The 18,156-nt window shown below is 39.8% G+C and overlaps 3 protein-coding genes across 3 annotated transcripts in view; 2 read left to right on the top strand and 1 right to left on the bottom strand.

Moving 5' to 3' along the window:
- Positions 1–522: 522 nt before the first annotated feature.
- LOC128453104 (cytochrome P450 3A27) lies at positions 523–7,165 on the bottom strand. Its single transcript, XM_053435786.1, has 13 exons — positions 6,988–7,165; positions 6,745–6,838; positions 6,443–6,495; positions 5,497–5,596; positions 4,561–4,674; positions 4,056–4,141; positions 3,835–3,977; positions 3,634–3,752; positions 2,684–2,768; positions 2,114–2,274; positions 1,793–2,019; positions 1,035–1,197; positions 523–917 (listed from the first exon to the last, which is right to left on the bottom strand). Exons 1-13 carry the CDS (start codon positions 7,059–7,061, stop codon positions 843–845), a joined length of 1,494 nt encoding a protein of 497 aa, XP_053291761.1. The 5' UTR covers positions 7,062–7,165; the 3' UTR covers positions 523–842.
- Positions 7,166–7,901: 736 nt separating this feature from the next.
- mrpl57 (mitochondrial ribosomal protein L57) lies at positions 7,902–10,544 on the top strand. Its single transcript, XM_053436293.1, has 2 exons — positions 7,902–8,042; positions 9,626–10,544. Exon 2 carries the CDS (start codon positions 9,641–9,643, stop codon positions 9,950–9,952), a length of 312 nt encoding a protein of 103 aa, XP_053292268.1. The 5' UTR covers positions 7,902–8,042; positions 9,626–9,640; the 3' UTR covers positions 9,953–10,544.
- Positions 10,545–12,892: 2,348 nt separating this feature from the next.
- The window catches only part of kcnh1a (potassium voltage-gated channel, subfamily H (eag-related), member 1a), a 32,369-nt gene continuing 27,105 nt past the window's right edge, over positions 12,893–18,156 (top strand). The window contains exons 1-2 of the mRNA XM_053436415.1: positions 12,893–12,965; positions 17,941–18,064. Of these exons, the coding sequence (XP_053292390.1) occupies positions 12,893–12,965; positions 17,941–18,064 (197 nt within the window). The remainder of the gene's footprint in view (positions 12,966–17,940; positions 18,065–18,156) is intronic.

The raw sequence follows: 18,156 nt of genomic DNA, 5'->3' as shown, positions 1-18,156 counted from the left end.
TCAGTTCTTCTACAGGGACATTTGTTTATCACAGATTTCTTATTTTCAATGGAATCCCTCGTTCTTTGAGTAGTAGTCGTTTTAATGATAATAGTAAATGTCCTGTCAAATTGTTCTAATTACACCACATGTGTGAGCTATGAATGTAAATGAGGAAACCCCAGAACCCCCCCCCCCCCCAAAAAAAAAGAATGACTTCAGCTGTTTGTTGGTAAATTGTCACAGAGACTTCAGAACAGATTTATACTATTGTTTGAAAGTTATTAAAGAGAAGATCTGGAAATATTACTGTGTCTTTGCTGTTTTCATTCATTACTCTACTGGTTATGATCGTCGACTTTCACTTGTTTTTTATTTAGAAATTTAAAACTGAAGCTGTTAGTTAAAATACTCATGCAGCTAAATGTTCAGATTATTAAAACGATAGTCCGAATAAGACACGGACATGTAAACAGGATTTACTGATTATCTCAACCCGATCAAAGCCCTGAACTAAGCACCAATCAATCCAAGACAAATACAATTATTTAACACAATATTATTCAACAGGGTTTCATCAGATGAGAGACAGAAGAGATGATGCTATGATATCAAGTACATTTAATGTGCATTAGATTTTTATTCAACCAAAATACTTAAAGTTATGTATGGAATCATACAAAAATAAAGGAGAAATGTTCTTCTTAATCATAAAGACATAAAGATGAAAGACTATTTATAGAAAAGTAGGTTGTTGATAAATTCAGCAGAATTAAATGACACTTGACATGTCGTCCTTTGAGTTGCTGCGAAAGGTGAAAAAAAAACATCAACTTTGACACAATTTCTTCTTTCCTCTCCGACTAATGTTGTCTGGGAACAAACTTGAGTTTTATTGGCGTCTTCGGCTGAAGCTTCCAGTCGTACTCTAAAGGAATCTAAAAAGAGAAATGGATCTAAGATCAGCACGAGGAGGGTGAGTCTCAGTGAACATGAAAGTGCATGTGTGTGTGTGAGTGTGTGTGTGTGTGTATGTGTGTTGCTGTTATTCTTACCACAGTGTCTCTGCATGTTTCGAAGGTGTAATGCTGCAGGAGACGCACAACAACCATTTTCAAGGTGAGGAGAGCGTAGCGCATCCCAATGCAGTTACGAGGCCCAAGCCCGAAAGGCATGTACGCGTATGGGTTAATCTCCTCCCCGCTGTCCTTACTGAACCTACACACACACACACACACACACACACACAAACACACTAGATGAACTCAACAATCAAATACTCCACTGTCAAAAATCCAATACATTTGAAATGAAGAAACACCAAAGGAAGGAAAAATAAGTAAATACTGTAATAAACAACTAAAATACAATAACAGTATTAGAAAATATCAATATAGATATGATTGTGAAACAAAGGCTAAGATGTAAAGATGCGTAATCAGACTGCACAAAAAAGGTCCGTCTTGAGTTGACTTATAACCACAAATATCCACATTCACTAAATACAATAACAAAAGTCATAATTATCTTCTTTCAGTGACCTGGAGTTTATGTTATGAATAAACTAAAATGAGAAGCCAATTGATTTGATACTTTAATGCCAGTTACACTGTGTTCCTGCAGCACTGAGTCATTTCCTTGACTTGTTTCATCTTTTGATCTCCTGTTACACAACTTCCCAGCATTTACCAGTATCCTGTAGTGATGCTTGTAACCAGTGCTTTTTACATTTGTCAGCCGATGGTTTCACAGTGAAGAAGAAAGCGAGCGATCTTTCTCCTCCTTGTTAATCGTGTACAGAATGAACATTTACCTCTCTGGTCTGAAAAGTTCAGGTGAGCTCCAAAAACGTGGATCCTTGTGCAACAGGGACAGAGGAATCCCAACGAGGGTTCCTTCAGGGATGGTGATGCCGTTGAGCTGGCAGGTTTTTTTGCACATCCTCTCGAGCCGAGGCGCGGTGGGAATCAAGCGCAACGACTCAGAAATGACCTGGTCCAGGTACTGCAGACGCAGCAGGTCGTCGTATGAAACTGGAGCCTAGAGGTGAAATACCAGCACAAATACAAGCTTCATTTATAAAAATAAAGAAACGAAAGTCACAGAACAATATAAGACTGATGAATTACTGTACATCTCTCGGTAAGCTGGCATCGATTTCCTCCTGCAGGGTCCGCATCACGTCGGGGTTGGTGGCCAGACTGTAAAACAGGTAGGAGAGGGTCGTGCTGGTGGTGTCATAGCCTCCGAAGATGAAAATGAAGGCCTGAGAAAGGATCTCGTGTTCGGTAAGACCTGCAACACAACGAGACAAAATGTTCACAACAAGAAATGTCTGAAAATAACATCCATTACACTAGAATCCCAGTTTCAGGTCACTGTGACCTCTGACCTCTGGAATCTTATGAGTTTATCTTAGAGTCCAAGTGACAGCTAATCAGAAGATTGATTGAAGAGGTTCCCTTGAGGCAAACTTAAGACGTAATATCCCAGAGGCTAAAATGATGTTCGGTCAGGACACTCTGACCTTGACCTTTGACCTTGGACCACTAAATTCGAATGAGTTCCACCTTGAGTCCAACCGAGCGTTTGTACCAAATCTGAAGACATTCCCACAAGGTGTTCCAGAGATGTTACATTCACAAGTCCAAAAATGTGTTTTGTAAGATCCCACTGACGAATCTCCCTCTGTGGAGAAACAAACCTTTACTGGGCTGCTCCTGCTCGTTCTGGATCGCCGTGTCCGGAATCTCGTTTTGAAGCATCACCTGCAGGAAGTCCGATCGCCCCTAGACCAGCACAGGGAGAATCGGCAGAAATATTGGTGAAATAAGTGGATAATAAGAGAATTCCGAGGGTTTAAAGGAGCAGTTTGGAGAGAAAGGTTGGATTAGAAGATGAATTGCAGTCTCATGTAGTCAGTTTAAGCTTAATTTAGCACAAAGACTGGAAGTAAACAGCTAGCTTGGCTCTGTTAATGGTAAACTGCAGCTTATTGTTGAATCCATAAGTGTTAAAATAGTTCTATTATCAAATATTATGTCACCATGGTATTTTAGAGAAGGCACCATTTTAGAGAACTGGGACTGAAAATATAAAAATGAAATATGTCTGAATCGTTGACGGTAAATGAAGATGAACGAAGCAGCTCCACTTTCTGCCTTTGTACGGAAAGGAAGCTAAAATAAAGATGATACAGGCGCCGCCATCTTGAGCTTTTGCCATAATTTGAAGTCTCTGCACAGTTTCAATCTATAGGGGATGGAGCCTGATTGATATACGTGCTCGACCAATCACGAGTCTGTCTCGGCTGTCAATCATGACGTTTCACGCCGCTTTTGTAGGATAAACAAACTAATAAACTAGATATAATATATAACTTAGTCATAACCTATTTAATTCTCCGTAGTTTCATTTTCACTGGGACAGATGAAATAGGGGCGGTATGGCCCAGGTGGTAGAGTGGTGGTTCTCCAACAAGAAGGTGGCCGGTTCAAATCCCACTCTTCCCCATCTGCATGCCGAAGTGTCCTTGGCAAGATACTGAACCCCTAAATGGCCCCTCATAAATGTTGAGTGTAATAATTGTAAGTCGCTTTGGACAAAAGCGTCAGCCAAATGACATGTAATGTTATGTAATGTAAAAATACTCACGGCCTTGTCTGCACTGTGCTGCTCTTTAAATCTCTTGATGACGTTGTAGAAATAATCGGTACTGAGTCTGTCCATTATCTCAATCCTCAGCAGCTTCACCAGACGACCACCGAAGATCACTGAGGGGACGACAAAGCGCTGTTCACCGGAGGAGTGGTCAAACCAGGCCGAGCTGGTATCGGAGGTGGAAGGAGGACTTACTCATTAACATGATCGGCCACAGTCTGAAGTTCAGAATCTTCTTGATGTGAACGATGAAGGGGTCGTCGGGATTGTTCATGGAGTCGGACTCAACCCCGAAAGACGCGCTGGTCACGACGTCTAAGCTGTAAGGTGCCACCAGTCTGAGGCAGAAGCAAAAGGAGAGGTTGTTTTTACTTTTTAAAGACGGGACGTGGATTCATGACCGAGTGATAACGTACTGTTTGACATCGATCATCTCGTCCTCGTGTTTCTGTCCCACTTTCTCCACGAGCCGGTCCGCGTAGCGAGCCACGATGGGAAAGATCTTTAAAGAAAGAAGGGTTGTGTCATGTTCGGTCGGGAAACAAGTACTTATATCATTTACTCAAACCAAAGTATCAATACCACCGAGTAAAAATACTCAAAATAGGGTCCTTTATTTGGGATATATTTAGAAAACCTATTCTGTCCCTTGTTAATCAATACAATTTTACTTGAATAGCCCATATTCACAAACCTCTGCCCTGTGACTCCTTTATTATTATACATATCATTATACTTTTGTTATAGCAACACTTTATAACCTTTTATTATTGACTACAAATAGAATGGAAAGGAAAGTGGCAATATTCTGAACCGTCAAATCACAATTTGTGTCACCACATACTTCTCTCAGTGAGTGGGCCGTGTGTGCAGCAGACACAGACACACACAGTACAGACAGCTCAGATGTGATGGACTGACCTGTTTCAGGCGTCCACTGGTGAAACAGGGGGACAACGTGCTCCGGATCCGCTTCCACTTGTCATCTTTCACATTTGTAATCGCGTCGTCCATCTCTCCCTCAAAAAGGTTTTCCTGTGAACACGAGGAAACTCTGAATCAGCGTTTCCTTCAATCGGGAAAGTGCGATATTCAGTGTGTGTGTGTGGGTGTAAGGGAGTGTTGTCGTCAACAAAACACACATGTCAAACTTTCTCTAATGAGAACCACATGTCTCCAATGTGGTGACAAAAAATAACAAAAATATATATATGAGTAAATTTAATATTATCGTACGTATAAATCAGTGTAAACTTGGGTAAAGTGGGAATGTATAATACAGAGTGAATCCAAGTAAATCAATGATCACATGAGAGGTTTTCTTGAGTTTGTGAGGTTGAACATTCTTTGTCTTACTTCTCCAATTTGTGTGAGTGTGTGTCAGTGTGTGTGTGTGTGTGTGTGTGTGTGTGTGTGTCAAGAGTATTTCCTGTTGTTTTCCTCCTGGTGTAATCCTCCATCACAGACCTGCGAGTGTAAACTACATTACTTCAAATCCAAACCAGCTGACTATAGCGAAACCTACTAATCGGCCTTGTCTGCACTTCAGCTTTAGTATAATATGTTTCAAATGAAAACTCTTTTTATTATTCTGCTCATTTAAATTGTTTGTTTTTCTTTTGCTCATTTTCAGTAGTTGATTTGAATTGGGCTTTGAATCGATTTCTTTGAACTCTGTCCGTGTTGTTTTTAATGTCCCTGTAAACCTGCCTCTCCTGAACCCGAGAGGCTGTTGCACCACACCAGACACGTGATCTTATCACAAGTAGCTTTTCACCTCTACTGTTATTATTATTACATAAGTGCAGAGGACGCAGTGGGATAGTGAGCTGAGTTCTAAGGAAGTGAGTCTCTTACCCTGCGGTTGGTGAACGCAGAGTAGCAATCCTTCACCATGACACTTTTAATCATGTCCAGGTCTGACACCATCAGAACTGGATTGCGTGCATCAAACAACCTGCACAAAAATAGTAAATCAAACATGAGTGTATTCTTATAAAACAATCCACGTCTCAAAGAGAGAATAAAATATGTTGGAATAATAAGGAAAGAATTATATCTATTGTTCTGATGCAGGTTTACGTTCAGAATAAACCCTGGTTAGTATTGATTATATTAACTTGATTTAATATTTGCATTATACTTTACTCATTTATATATTGGGATTAGCAAGCTTCTTCTATTTCCACATTCTTTTTCAAAAAAGTATTTTCTTCATCTTATACATTCAAAATAAACCCGTTCTTTAAGATGAGATATAATATGAGCATTTACTGAAAATAAAATCAAAGTGCTGTGAAGTTTATTCTCATTTGTACTTTACTGACATACCTCCATTTTCAGCTTATTTAAATTTCTACTACTACTACTAATTTTCAGGTATTTATTTGTAATATTCTATTACATTTATTGGTCTTTAGTTACTTAAAATGTCCCTACATTTCCCTTAGGATCAAACAAGTATTTATCTGTCCATCTAGTTTCTTTACAGGTGATCATTTTGCAATAAGAAAATATAACAGAGATCATACGTTTACATAAACACACTAATACAAGAGGCACAGATTATCAGATTCCACTTTCATTCTACTTGTATGACTTAGTTTTACACAAGGAGGTATAAACAGGCAAAACAAATCGGATATTTCGAGGGTAAGAATGTAAGATTACTAAAAATCTGATTTTTTTCCCATGATATGCAATCGAAACACGTCCAAGTTCTGTCCCATGAATCATATCATCAGCTCTCAGATTCATCCTGTGACCTATCCTCCACTCCTGACAAGATGAAGCAGCGACTCACCCCCAGACATCTCCGTACTTTGCTTGACACTCGCGATCAAACTCATGAAAACCCTGTGAGGAAAAAGGAGACACAGTAAATTTGGTGAAAACCTTTAAAAAGACACAATCCTAGTGTGTAGAGAGAGGTGGAGCAGTGAGGGTCAGGATACTGAGACTTTTGAATTATGTTTTACTGTCAGTATCCCATATATTGTATTTACACATCCTCACAATGTGTTTGTGTGTGTGTGTGTGTGTGTGCGTGTGTGTGTGTGTGTGTGTGTGTGTGTGTGTGTGTGTGTGTGTGTGTGCGCGTGATACCTTGTTGAGGTACAGCATTGTCCCAACAAAGGGCAGAGGCCTTGGTCCGGGTATTCCGAGCTTTTTAAAAAAACTATGAGGCCAAATGCCAAACCTGCAATTTAAAAACAGGAAGAGTTGTGTATGTTACAGGAACAGGGATCGACGATAGGACAACTTCACAGAAGTTCATTTCATCTGTGTAGGAGTGTAAATAAATAAAGGCAGCTTGACTGTGTCCAGCCTGATCCAGAGACTACTCACAGAAACAGGAGGGCGACACACAGAGCCAGCAGAGTCCAGGTGGTGGCCGAAAGCAACGTGAAGGGGAAAAACATCTTGACTGTGTGGAGGCAGAGCTGTGCACGAACTGAGAGGAATGAGGAAGACACAAGTCCAGGCACGGAGGGAGGAGCTCCAGTGAGTCCAGTGCCTGGTGTTTATATAACACACCAAGCAGCAGGAGAGAGGAGGTGGCCGGTGACGTTTCCCCTGGATCATGTGTCTGCAGCTTCTGATAAACTGATCTGTTGTCTTATATGGAAACAACCGGACTCGACTCAATACAAGATGATTCTCCAGAAAAGCAGAGCAAACTTAAAAGCTTATTTCAATTAGAACAGATATACTTTTATATAAACGCTGCATCCACACTAAGTTCCCCCCAAATAGTTTATTTATTTAATCTATTTTTATGTTTCCCTGCAAAACACACGACAAGTTAACATTAGTGAACAAGAATATAATACTTGTAGTAAAATGTTATTGAAATAAATAAAAACAAACCACTTTAAGGACTATTTGTAGGAAGCAGTTGAAACAAATATTATACATATAATTATTTTTATAAATATTGATATTTCATGGGATGTCACAAATGTGTAGAGAGGGAGTTGTGTTTACTGTAATTCTATATTTATTCGATTTGCATTGGTTTGAATCTGTTTTTTAAGACCAATAATTATAATTAATTATTGTTAAATTGTTTATTATTTAATTTTAGGATGCAGAACAAATGCAGTGATATTGTCTTTATGAAGTGTTGCTATTGGTGAATTAAATTATATAAGTGCAACGTTTCTAGGGAGGGATTCTTAAAAACATTATTTCCTTCAAAGATACCCGTGAACGGATCTGAACCATGATCTGAACACATTTGAGCCTTCTCCCTCCCTGTAGTTAACCCGGAAGTGGACTTGTAGGAAGCAGCTGCTTGACACATTTCCCACAGTTTGTGTCTTTAAAACTGATCCAAATCTTCTCGCTTCTTCCTCCTGTCGCGTGAAGCGGATCCTCATCTATCCCAGGAAGACGAGGAGGTGAGGAAACGATACGTAGCCTCGTTGTATCTGAACATGAAGCAAAGTAAAATGTCCTCTCGAGCTGCCCTTGGTCTGCACCGTTAGGCTAAAGCTAAGCTACTGTTAGCACACGTTTTCTATCAATGTCATTTTAAATCTGGGTCATATTTATACTTTGGGAGCAACTTTACCTCAAGTAAACAAATACAAAATGTGGATGAACATGTGTAGATAAAGATTGAATGTTTACACGAACTGTTTCATTCACATTATGGAGATTTTATAGGCTTGTATCTTGTTCCTCTATTTTGTTGCTATTATTATTCTAATTCTAATTATTAATATTATTGTGACAGGGGCATAGTCCAATTATCTGGGCCCCACAGTTCAACTCAAGGCTTCACTGCCTCTCTAAAATATAAAGAGCAAATCATGAAATTAATAAAGATGTTTTCTGGAGCAAATTTGGAAAATGCAACGTTAAGATCCACACATGCCTGGTTTGTTGTGTTTATGGGCTCTGACCAGTGCACATCACCTACACATGCATGCTGAGGTAATGGGTAATGACTGCTAAATGGTTGTAGACAGTCCCCAGTATATCACATCACCAGGTGACGACATTAGAGTTTGTATTTTGTCAGAATAAAAGTCCAAGATCCCAGAATATTAAAGTTACGGCGATTAAGATCAGGAAAAACAAAGTTATCACATTATTGAAGCTGAATCCAGCAAATGGTGGTTGTCTTGAAAAATGAAAAGTAAATGTGACACACTTTTATTTGACCAATCTCCCCCTTGTCTGCAAAACTATGAGCACCCCAAAGGCAATTACATATTTTATATACATATATATAACTTAATTAAATAGTTTGACGGATCAATTGAAATTACAATCAAATTACAATTGACTCTCTCTGAATCGTCAATGCTCTTACAAAGGAACTCACTGATAATCTAAAAAGTCTGTCAGTTGTTGTAAAAAGGCCTGAAAAACACATAGAAGCACCTCCAGCTTGAATTGTCCACAGTCTGAAATCAATATGTAATACAGTTTACGGTTGATCCATCACAACAAGCAGTTTTCTCTCATTCATGCGGTATTGATTATAGCTGCTATAAACAGTTTTTCCTGTATACAATTGACATTGAATACAGTGACCCACTTAACCATGAAAGGATGAGGTGGTTGATGTGATGTCATGGTCATGCATGGCGGTAAAGTTTTACCATCCTGTGACTCGACACTGTTCCAAAGGTAAACAATTAGTAACTTAATCGACCTCGGACGTAAAGTTCAGTCCAGTTTATTAGTCGGATGACCTTTAACTCATGGTCGAGCCCGATGCAGTGGAATGTGTGGATGAGAACAGGGATCATAAGGTATATCACAAGTATTTGGTTATATTTTACCTCAGAGTCATTAAATCATTGTTATTCTCTGCCCATTATGAAGAGTTAAAATTCACAATCCTATTCCAAAGCCCAAATCCTTCTTTAAAATTTAAAAGAATAATAATGTGACATTTATTGTGATCATTATCGATATTGACTGACTTTCATCAATCACTGATCTCGTTCCCTCTGGTTTACCTTTTCAGAAATAGCCAGCCAGCATGTTCCTCACCCTCACCCTGCTGCGGAAAGGCATCTCCGGGAAGCAGTGGATCGGAAAGTACCGGCGGCCGCGGCAGATCACGTGGCAGATGAAACGCAACACACTGAAGCGCCTGGATATCGAGGCTGAGAACGAGTACTGGATCAGCCGGCCGTACATGAGTCCACAGGAGGAGTACGGCCACGCCGCCGAGCGCAGAGCCCAGAACTGGCTCAAGATTAAGGACGCCAAATTCACCAAATTCCCAGAACACAAGCGCATAACGGATCACCTGAGTCATCTCAACATCACCAAGACGTGGTCGAGTTAATGCAAAACGATGAAACTACACACAAAGACTGTCCTTATGTGACAATACAACCTGTTAACGTGTGAGGGGGAGCTCTGCTTTGTTTTCAATGTGAAGGGGACTCAGAATTTCGGCTGAACGGCTGCCGTGAAAAAGTGTCAAGACTTCGATGACCTGTTTTTAACTCCGTAACACAAATCTGCAAACAGTTTGTGGTTTTTCTGATGGAGGAAGCTTCTCAAGCTGTTTTCAGGAATGAACTCCAAACATTTTCTGGAAAATTGGATCTGGACATTTTACGCAGCAGGAAATTGTTCTGTTCAGACGCGTTCACATCAACGGGAAAATGTCGGGAACATTCAGGGGAAGTTTTGCCCTCATCAAGTTCTTGCTGTATTCTCACCTCGGTTCACTTGGATCTTTTTGTGGACATTTCACGAGCTGGCAGGAGAAAAAACCTTGAAAATATCTGCAGCAACTGACTTAAACAAAGTATTAGGCAAAATGATTTACACAGGGTTAATCTTACATTCTGCTGTATTTCACCTAATTGTGTGTATTTAAAAGGTTCAGACTGTCGGTAACAAAAATAAGAAATAAATCTGAGACTTAAGAGTTTAATCCTTTTTTTCAGCCTTTGAAGTGAGAATGAATACATTTATTAAAGGTCCATGTAAATAGTCCTGTTCCATTTATGGATTCATGTGGACCTGTGATAAAGTGATTCTTTACTATCTGGACAAACAAGCAGCTAACCGGTGACTCATGATGGACATTGTGCAGGAGTTTGACCGTCTATGAAACCTTAAGACTGGTGACATTTGAGCTGCTGTGTTTATGGCTTCACTCAAAGCCGCAGACACCGAATTATTACAACACTAACACAGATCTAAAGGAAGAACCAGGGGGATCATTATTGCCTCATGCTTTTCAGAACCTTTCCAGGATCAATCAGTGAAGTTATTTAAAAGCTTTGTGTTTGAAATATGAAAGCAGAACCTGATACAAAGATCAGACTTTAAACACTTTTGGCTAATCTATCATTCAGAGGCTATAAAGTCTGGAGACATTTATATAGCACAGGATGACAATTAAAACTATAGATAAGCAAGCCTCCACTTGCATGTATCCACAGGAAGAGTATTAACTGTTGACTATTACATTATTAAACACATCTGCTCAGAACTACACAAAAGTTTATAATGTTTTAAACCTTTTATCAATGATAAACTTGGGGTAGAGTTAAAGTGTCACCAAAACAGGTCTGATTTCCACCTGTGACAGCAGGTGAAACCAAACTGAGAAGATAGATAACCAGAGGAACCAACGGTAATCCTTAAACCAACTACTTCTGTTCTGTTAGTTTGATTTCCATGAGCTCTGTCACTGGGACACTGCAGGGTCCAGAAATAATTAAACAGGATTAATGAGCTGCTGGAGGAAATGCTGTCTGTGGAAGGGTAAGAACTTTACTGCAGGAATCAAAGGGCAAAATCCACATGGAGAAGTGTCACTGCTCCTCTGGGAAACAAGAGCCCGACTGTAAGTGATTAATCCTCCAGAAACCAGAAAGCTCCCGGGTCGAGTGAAGGGAGCTTCTCTCTCTCTCCTTCAGTTTGGCAACACACGTCATCACAATTCACTGTTTTAATCTGCTACACACAAGTCTGAGGCACTAAAGTTAAATATGGATATTTACAGAAATAATCTTATTCAATTAAAGTTAACATCTCAAACTTTGGAGGCTCAAACTTTGTTATGTTGCTCCAGATCATGTGACACAATAACTCATGTTGATAGAATAAGTGTTAGAAAACAATTTCGTCAATAAATAAATTGTGGCATAAAATTATTAAAACCCAAAAATAAAATGTTTGCCTTTGAATTTTAGTTGTGGAAGAAATACTTACATTGTTTACTAAAGTAAAGGCTACCTTCCTCCCTCCCTAAACTACCTTCCTACCTTCCTAAGCTACCTTCCGTCCTACCTAAACTACCTTCCTACCTTCCTAAGCTACCTTCCTTCCTACCTTAACTACCTTCCTACCTTCCTAAGCTACCTTCCGTCCTACCTAAACTACCTTCCTACCTTCCTAAGCTACCTTCCTTCCTACCTTAACAACCTTCCTACCTTCCTAAGCTACCTTCCTTCTTACCTAAACTACCTTCCTACCTTCCTAAGCTACCTTCCTTCCTACCTAAACTACCTTCCTACCTTCCTAAGCTACCTTCCTTCCTACCTAAACTACCTTCCTACCTTCCTAAGCTACCTTCCTTACTTCCTTCCTACCTAAACTACCTTCCTTCCTAAACTACCTTCCTACCTTCCTAAACTGTCTTCCTTCCTACCTAATCTACCTTCCTACCTTCTTAAGATACCTTCCTTCCTTCCTTCCTACCTAAACTACCTTCCTACCTACCCTCCTAGATACCTAGCTACCTTTATTTGTGCAGCTCCTTTCCTATAGTTTAATTAAAGATGCTTCACAATTGACTGATCAGACAAGAACAAGACAAAAAAAAGTTTATTTTAAAAGCTATAGTAACAACAACACAAATGAAGTACCCCATAATAAATAATAAATACAAGTCTATAAAAACACATACCAACAAACTATTAACACGAGATAACTGAATAGAGTAGATGTAATCGTGAGTGTAAAGGTGATTAGGTCCAGCAGGTGGCGCTGCAGCTCCAGGTGTGGCTGCTGGTGGCGCACCGGACTATCCCCCCCCCACCCCCGCGCCCCGGCGTTGTTTTCCTCTCCTGGATGATGAGGTGCGTAAAGAGGCGCCAACAGCAGCGCGCCGGGCTGAGGAGGCTGAGGAGGCCGAGCAGGAGGCGTCATCCGAGGAGGAGAGAGGAGCGACGAGCCGCCGCGGTCCCGCACATCCAGCGAGACGCCATGAAGACGAGCGGCCGCAGCAGAGAGCCACCTGCCGCCTGAGCCCGGAGGAAGGATGGCGGGGGGCCGCAGAGGACTTGTGGCCCCTCAGAATACTTTTTTGGAGAACATCGTGAGACGGTCGAACGGTAAGAAGGAGGATTTATCTACTGACTTCAGATTCCAACATTCACACAGCAGCCCCGAGGCACAGGAACCGGGCAGTCAGACCAGTCAACCAATTAAGGGAAATTAAATAAAATGACGGAGGATAATTAGTAACAGAAAGTTAATTAAATCTTCTACATTGAACTACGTAGTAAACAAAACTGCTGCATGTTGGTTTTTACAATCGTATCATTCGCGTAAATCTAATTAATGCAATTAGTTGAGTTGATTCGTTTCTCAGATCGTGACAAAGCTCCTGTTTCTTATTGGGTTCATTAAATCATTAAATGTACAATTAGGGACCAGTGGAAGTCTTAATTGAAAAATGACGCACAGCAGAAACGTCTAGTCTGGACACTGACGTATTCACGTCTTTATATAAAGGTGCAGATTGTGTTAGAAGAAAAAACAAACTGTCATATCCGTCAGAGCACGATCTCCAGTGTGAGAGCACTTAGCTACAAACACATTGAAATTCAACTGATAGACTTTTTCATTATGTATTTTAATGTCAAACATCTGGATATAAGTGAAGTTGTAGTTTTCTATTCAAACATCCAGCTGTGCTCAGTTGCTGCCATTCATTTATTATTCTGCATTTTTAATTGTGTGGCTGATAAAACCCATTGAAAGGACATTGAACCCTTTTTAAAAACAACCTGCACCACGTTGAGCCGAGGCCTCGCCGGTGAAACCACCAAACCCCGAGGATTTTGATGAGCGATGGTGAAACAAATTAAATCATTTTCAGGCAGTTAAAAAAGTTTTTTCTCTCAGCACACAGACATCTCTGCTTTAAACTGGAAATGAAAAAGCTATTAAAAGACCATAAGTAACAGTGAGTAGTTTAAACAGTCACACCACTAGGACAAATGTCATTTACGCCAATTAGTGCTCAGTGTGGCGTCCAGATGTGGAGACAATTAACCAGATCAGAGGACTGAACACTGATGGGGGGGCCCATCATGTGCTGGGGACATGTCAGTAACCATGTGACCTCTCTGCAGTGTTAGACCCCGATAGGAGGTGACAGGACAGACTGGAGGGTTAAGACACCAGACAGGATGGTGTTTGTTTCCTGTCACCGGCCTGGATGTGCACCAGTTCAAATGCTCCAGCTCTGATGTCTTTCTCTTTTCAATGGGGGTTTGGTATTATTTTCATTTTTTGGCTTGTTCCGCCAGAACGTGACAAACCAACACGTGTCTTTGTGTGTTCTCTGTTTATTTGTGCCTCTGCTGCACATGTTGAAAGCTTCTGCCCAGCTCAGGACTTCCCTCGGATAAATGTGTGATATCTAAATCCCCACAGTGTATAACATCTTGTAAGGAAAAACTAATCCGGCCTTTAAAGACAAAAGCACAAGGATATGTGTTTCTCATGACCTTGGGCGGTCCATGGATTAGTGAGCAGTAAATCCATCTGAAGCTAGAAAGAAGTCTGGATTATAATCTGCAGGATGCCACCGGGAAACAATGGAGCGACTTGTGAGAGACACAGTGGGGTGGTGGTGGTGGGGGGGGGGGGGGCGTTCACAAACAATAACACGTTCCTTTGGATCTAACTTCCAGTCGTTCATTCAAATAATTGCCTCCGAGCTCCAGTCGTCAGGGTTCATGTCTGGGACTCTCACCAGGAATAACGAAGTAAGCTAACATGCAAAATATGAGGTTTGCTAGAAAACCACGAAAACCTCAAAGGACGTTTTTGTTGGTTTTGGAAAATCTTGAAAATTGGACCTGTAATTAACTAGATGGATCGAAACGAGACTCTATGCTAAGTTTCTGGAGGTCTGCTTGATGTGCTTATGATTTTAATGTACTTATACTTTACTCGAGTATATGTATTTTCTGTCTATACAGTACCTTGACTCCTCTGGGTTTAAGAGGGACATATTTTACGTTTTTGCATCAAACGTTTATGACTGTTATAACTCACACTAATATTTTACCCAAAACGAAAATATGAAAAGCTTGTTTGGGCCGAAATCCCCTGGATCGTGAATCTCCTGAATCGTGAAGACGTTTCCATTCAAAAACGTATTAATAATTAAGTAGTTGTCTAAGACACAAAGAATTTAAAGTATCCGATATGTCACAGTTAACAACAAAAATCACAGAAGATAGAAAATATAAGAAAAAATATGTGCCTTTAAAACCAGGAACAGCTTCAGCCTGTTGTGTTGATCACACAACAGATTGTCTCACTGTTGTGTTCTGAGCCTGAAGGAAACATTCAGGCTTTACTGATTTGCTCTACCTGTCTCGCTCTCTCTCTCTCTCTCTCTCTCTCTTTCTCTCTCTCTCTCTCTCTCTCTCTCGGTCGACACGTTCCCATCTTTTTTTTGTTGTCTGACATCCAGCAGAGGTTTCTCACTGTGTATATTCTCTTAACCTCCTTTTTCTTTTCACACATTTCAGTTTGGACACTGTCACATAAGCAGACAGGTACTTAAGTTTAGTTTGGCGTGCTGCTCGTGTACAGTCTACTTCTCATTTGTAATGTTCTATACCAAATGCTGTTAATTTACAAAGCACTTGACTGAGTCAATGTGTTTTTTTTGTCCAAATTTTGTTGCATCACCAGAAGTAAACGAACAAATCCGGTTCTGATAAGAGCTTTTGACTTTAGGGTTCTCTGATCACAAGAGTAACATCCATCTGATCATTGTAAAATAACACGTTGGCATGGAACGTCTTATGCTTTATATTCTGTCAGTGTTCTCATGCTTCTAACTGTAACTTTTATTTAGTGTGTGTGTGTTTGTGTGTGTGTGTGTGTTTTCATGTGGTATACAATCTCTGTGTGTGTTTTGTATCCGGTGTTTCGTCATCCCCTTGTTGTAATGTGTGTGCATAGCAGGGTGGTTTGCCTTGAGATTCCCAAACATTTAAAACCGTTATATCTGCTCTTTCATATCTTTTGCTAAAGTTAAGTCGATTTATTAAAAATAATCTAAAATAAATATTCCAGAAAAAACATAAGTGTCACATATGTACAATAATATCTTCCCTGCTAAGGAACTAAACTTTGCATTTATTGTGATTCCTGGTGCCAACAGACAAACAAACCAAATCGGTGCACCTCGTTTTAGATATACGATTTTCGAGTAATCAAATCTAATTTGATCAAAGAGGTATTTGCTTAATTAGCTTGAAATAATTGTGGTATTTTCCGATATGACCCTTTTGGAGCCTCATAGGCTCACTTTGAAGGTTCAAATTTGACATTAGTCAACTAGAACCAACCTCACGTTCAAACATTAGACCGTGTTCATATAACTTCTGTATTTAGCACAAAGTATTTTGTGTTTTGAATAATTTCATTCACGTCCTATTCAAGAACTCCATTCTGAGGAAACTAAAATAAAGAAACTTTCAGTAAGTGAACGATGAACAAAGTTTTACTGCCTCTTAAAAAAAGTTTAACTCACTATGTCCCTCAAAGGCTTTGAGCTGGAATGTTTTCTTGTGTGTTTCTCATTGCATGAGTTGATGTAGTCGATCAATCAATACACACGTCAAGTGTCAATGTTACAACCTGGTTCCTATTGGCTCTGGAATCACAGACTGAATGAAGGGGAGTTGTGTTTGATTTTTAAATGGTCCAATTTACAGAGAGTGGATATTAAGAGGAAGTATTCTTTACAGTACATTCAAAAATATGAATACCTGCTGTCATAAAACGTTTAAATATCATGAAATAACTAGTTCATTAATTCTCCTTGTGTGTCAGGATTTAGTATTAAGTTATAAGAAATATATATTTAAATGTATAGGTATTTTAACAGGTAATTATGCGAACAGTGAATATTCTATTTCTTACATGTACTTCACCTGTGCATGTTTTACTCATAATGGTTACATCATAAAACCATCTGTTAAAATGTAAGAAGCGTTATCCATTAATTGGAGACTTGTCTGTGCCAGTATGTGAATGTTAATTACAAAACTGCTGCCGTTAACAAAATAGGATGGAAGCAACATGGGCAATTAAAATGTACATGCAAGTCATTGATTATTTATTCACACTATAACCATGAATAAGTTTAGCTCGAAGCCAAACCCGAAAGCCGGCTGACATTTGAATAAGCAAAATGCACAGTATAAGAATTAATCTACTCCGTTATCCATGACATTTAAAAAACTGACGACAGCAGGTATTAATATTTGTACACAGTATTAGCCAGGAAGGAGTACTTTATCATAATAAATCTGCAAATTGGACCAAATAACAAACACAAGAGAAACCAGCTAACGAGGCCTTTTACACACTCAACACAAGCAGCGCACAAGACGACAACACAAGCTGCTAATGAGCATCTCCTAGTAAGAAAGTCAAGTAAGCAGATATTTAGATGCAAAGACTTGGTGCTCGGGTCACATTTGTGTGTGTGGAGTGTGTAACGGGCCGTAGACCCTCACGGACACTAATGAAAATCTTAGTAAAGTGTGTGTTGGCTCTTTAACGGCCGGGTCACTGAATCTTTTTAAAGATGAGGGACAACATAACAAGCTAAATGCACATTTTTAAAACAAACACACACAGGATGAAGGATAATCAAATCAGATATGAGGTTCTGTAGCTGTGGTGTGAGGACAACTTCCATCGTATTGCTACTGAATATTAAATGGGACAATTGGGGCCCGGTAGAATCGCTGAATCACTCTAATGCTACAGTCAATGTTTTCTCTCTTCTCTGTAAATGATTTCAAGTGCCAGCATGTGCACTTTTCTTCTCCGCAAAGTTATTGAAGGTGACCTTTTTTCTCTTTAAACTCAAGGTTATATACTTAACTTTTTTATTCGCTATACTTATACTAGCATATGCTTCTGTGGCCTGTCGGTGTTTGAATAACTTCGGCCTCTTTTCCCTTCTCAAACTCTGATTAAAGTGTTTGTATCATGTCTTCTGTCTTAATATCTGAAGTTATCTGCCCTTTCACTCTCAACCAGATACCAACTTTGTGCTGGGAAACGCTCAGATCGTGGACTGGCCCATTGTCTACAGCAATGATGGTTTCTGCAAGCTGTCTGGGTACCACAGGGCAGAGGTGATGCAGAAAAGCAGCACCTGCAGGTAGGGGATCCGTGTTTCTTAGTAAATAGAGCCTTACTGTACACAAGCTAAAATACAATCACATAAAAAAGTTATACACTGTCTCCCATGCC

The sequence above is a fragment of the Pleuronectes platessa genome, chromosome 12, assembly GCF_947347685.1.
Source record: "Pleuronectes platessa chromosome 12, fPlePla1.1, whole genome shotgun sequence".
NCBI lineage: Eukaryota > Metazoa > Chordata > Actinopteri > Pleuronectiformes > Pleuronectidae > Pleuronectes > Pleuronectes platessa.
Note: the sequence above shows the minus strand (reverse complement) of the source record. Positions and strands in the feature narration are given on the sequence as shown.

Bases quoted from the DNA above. Each gene is read 5' to 3' on its own strand.
- LOC128453104 (XM_053435786.1), bottom strand. From the start codon at position 7,061: ATGTTTTTCCCCTTCACGTTGCTTTCGGCCACCACCTGGACTCTGCTG. The intron at 6,839-6,987 runs GTGAGTAGTCTC...TTTAAATTGCAG, and splicing joins TGTGTCGCCCTCCTGTTTCT to GTTTGGCATTTGGCCTCATA. The intron at 3,978-4,055 runs GTACGTTATCAC...CTTCTGCCTCAG, and splicing joins GAGATGATCGATGTCAAACA to ACTGGTGGCACCTTACAGCT.
- mrpl57 (XM_053436293.1), top strand. From the start codon at position 9,641: ATGTTCCTCACCCTCACCCTGCTGCGGAAAGGCATCTCCGGGAAGCAG.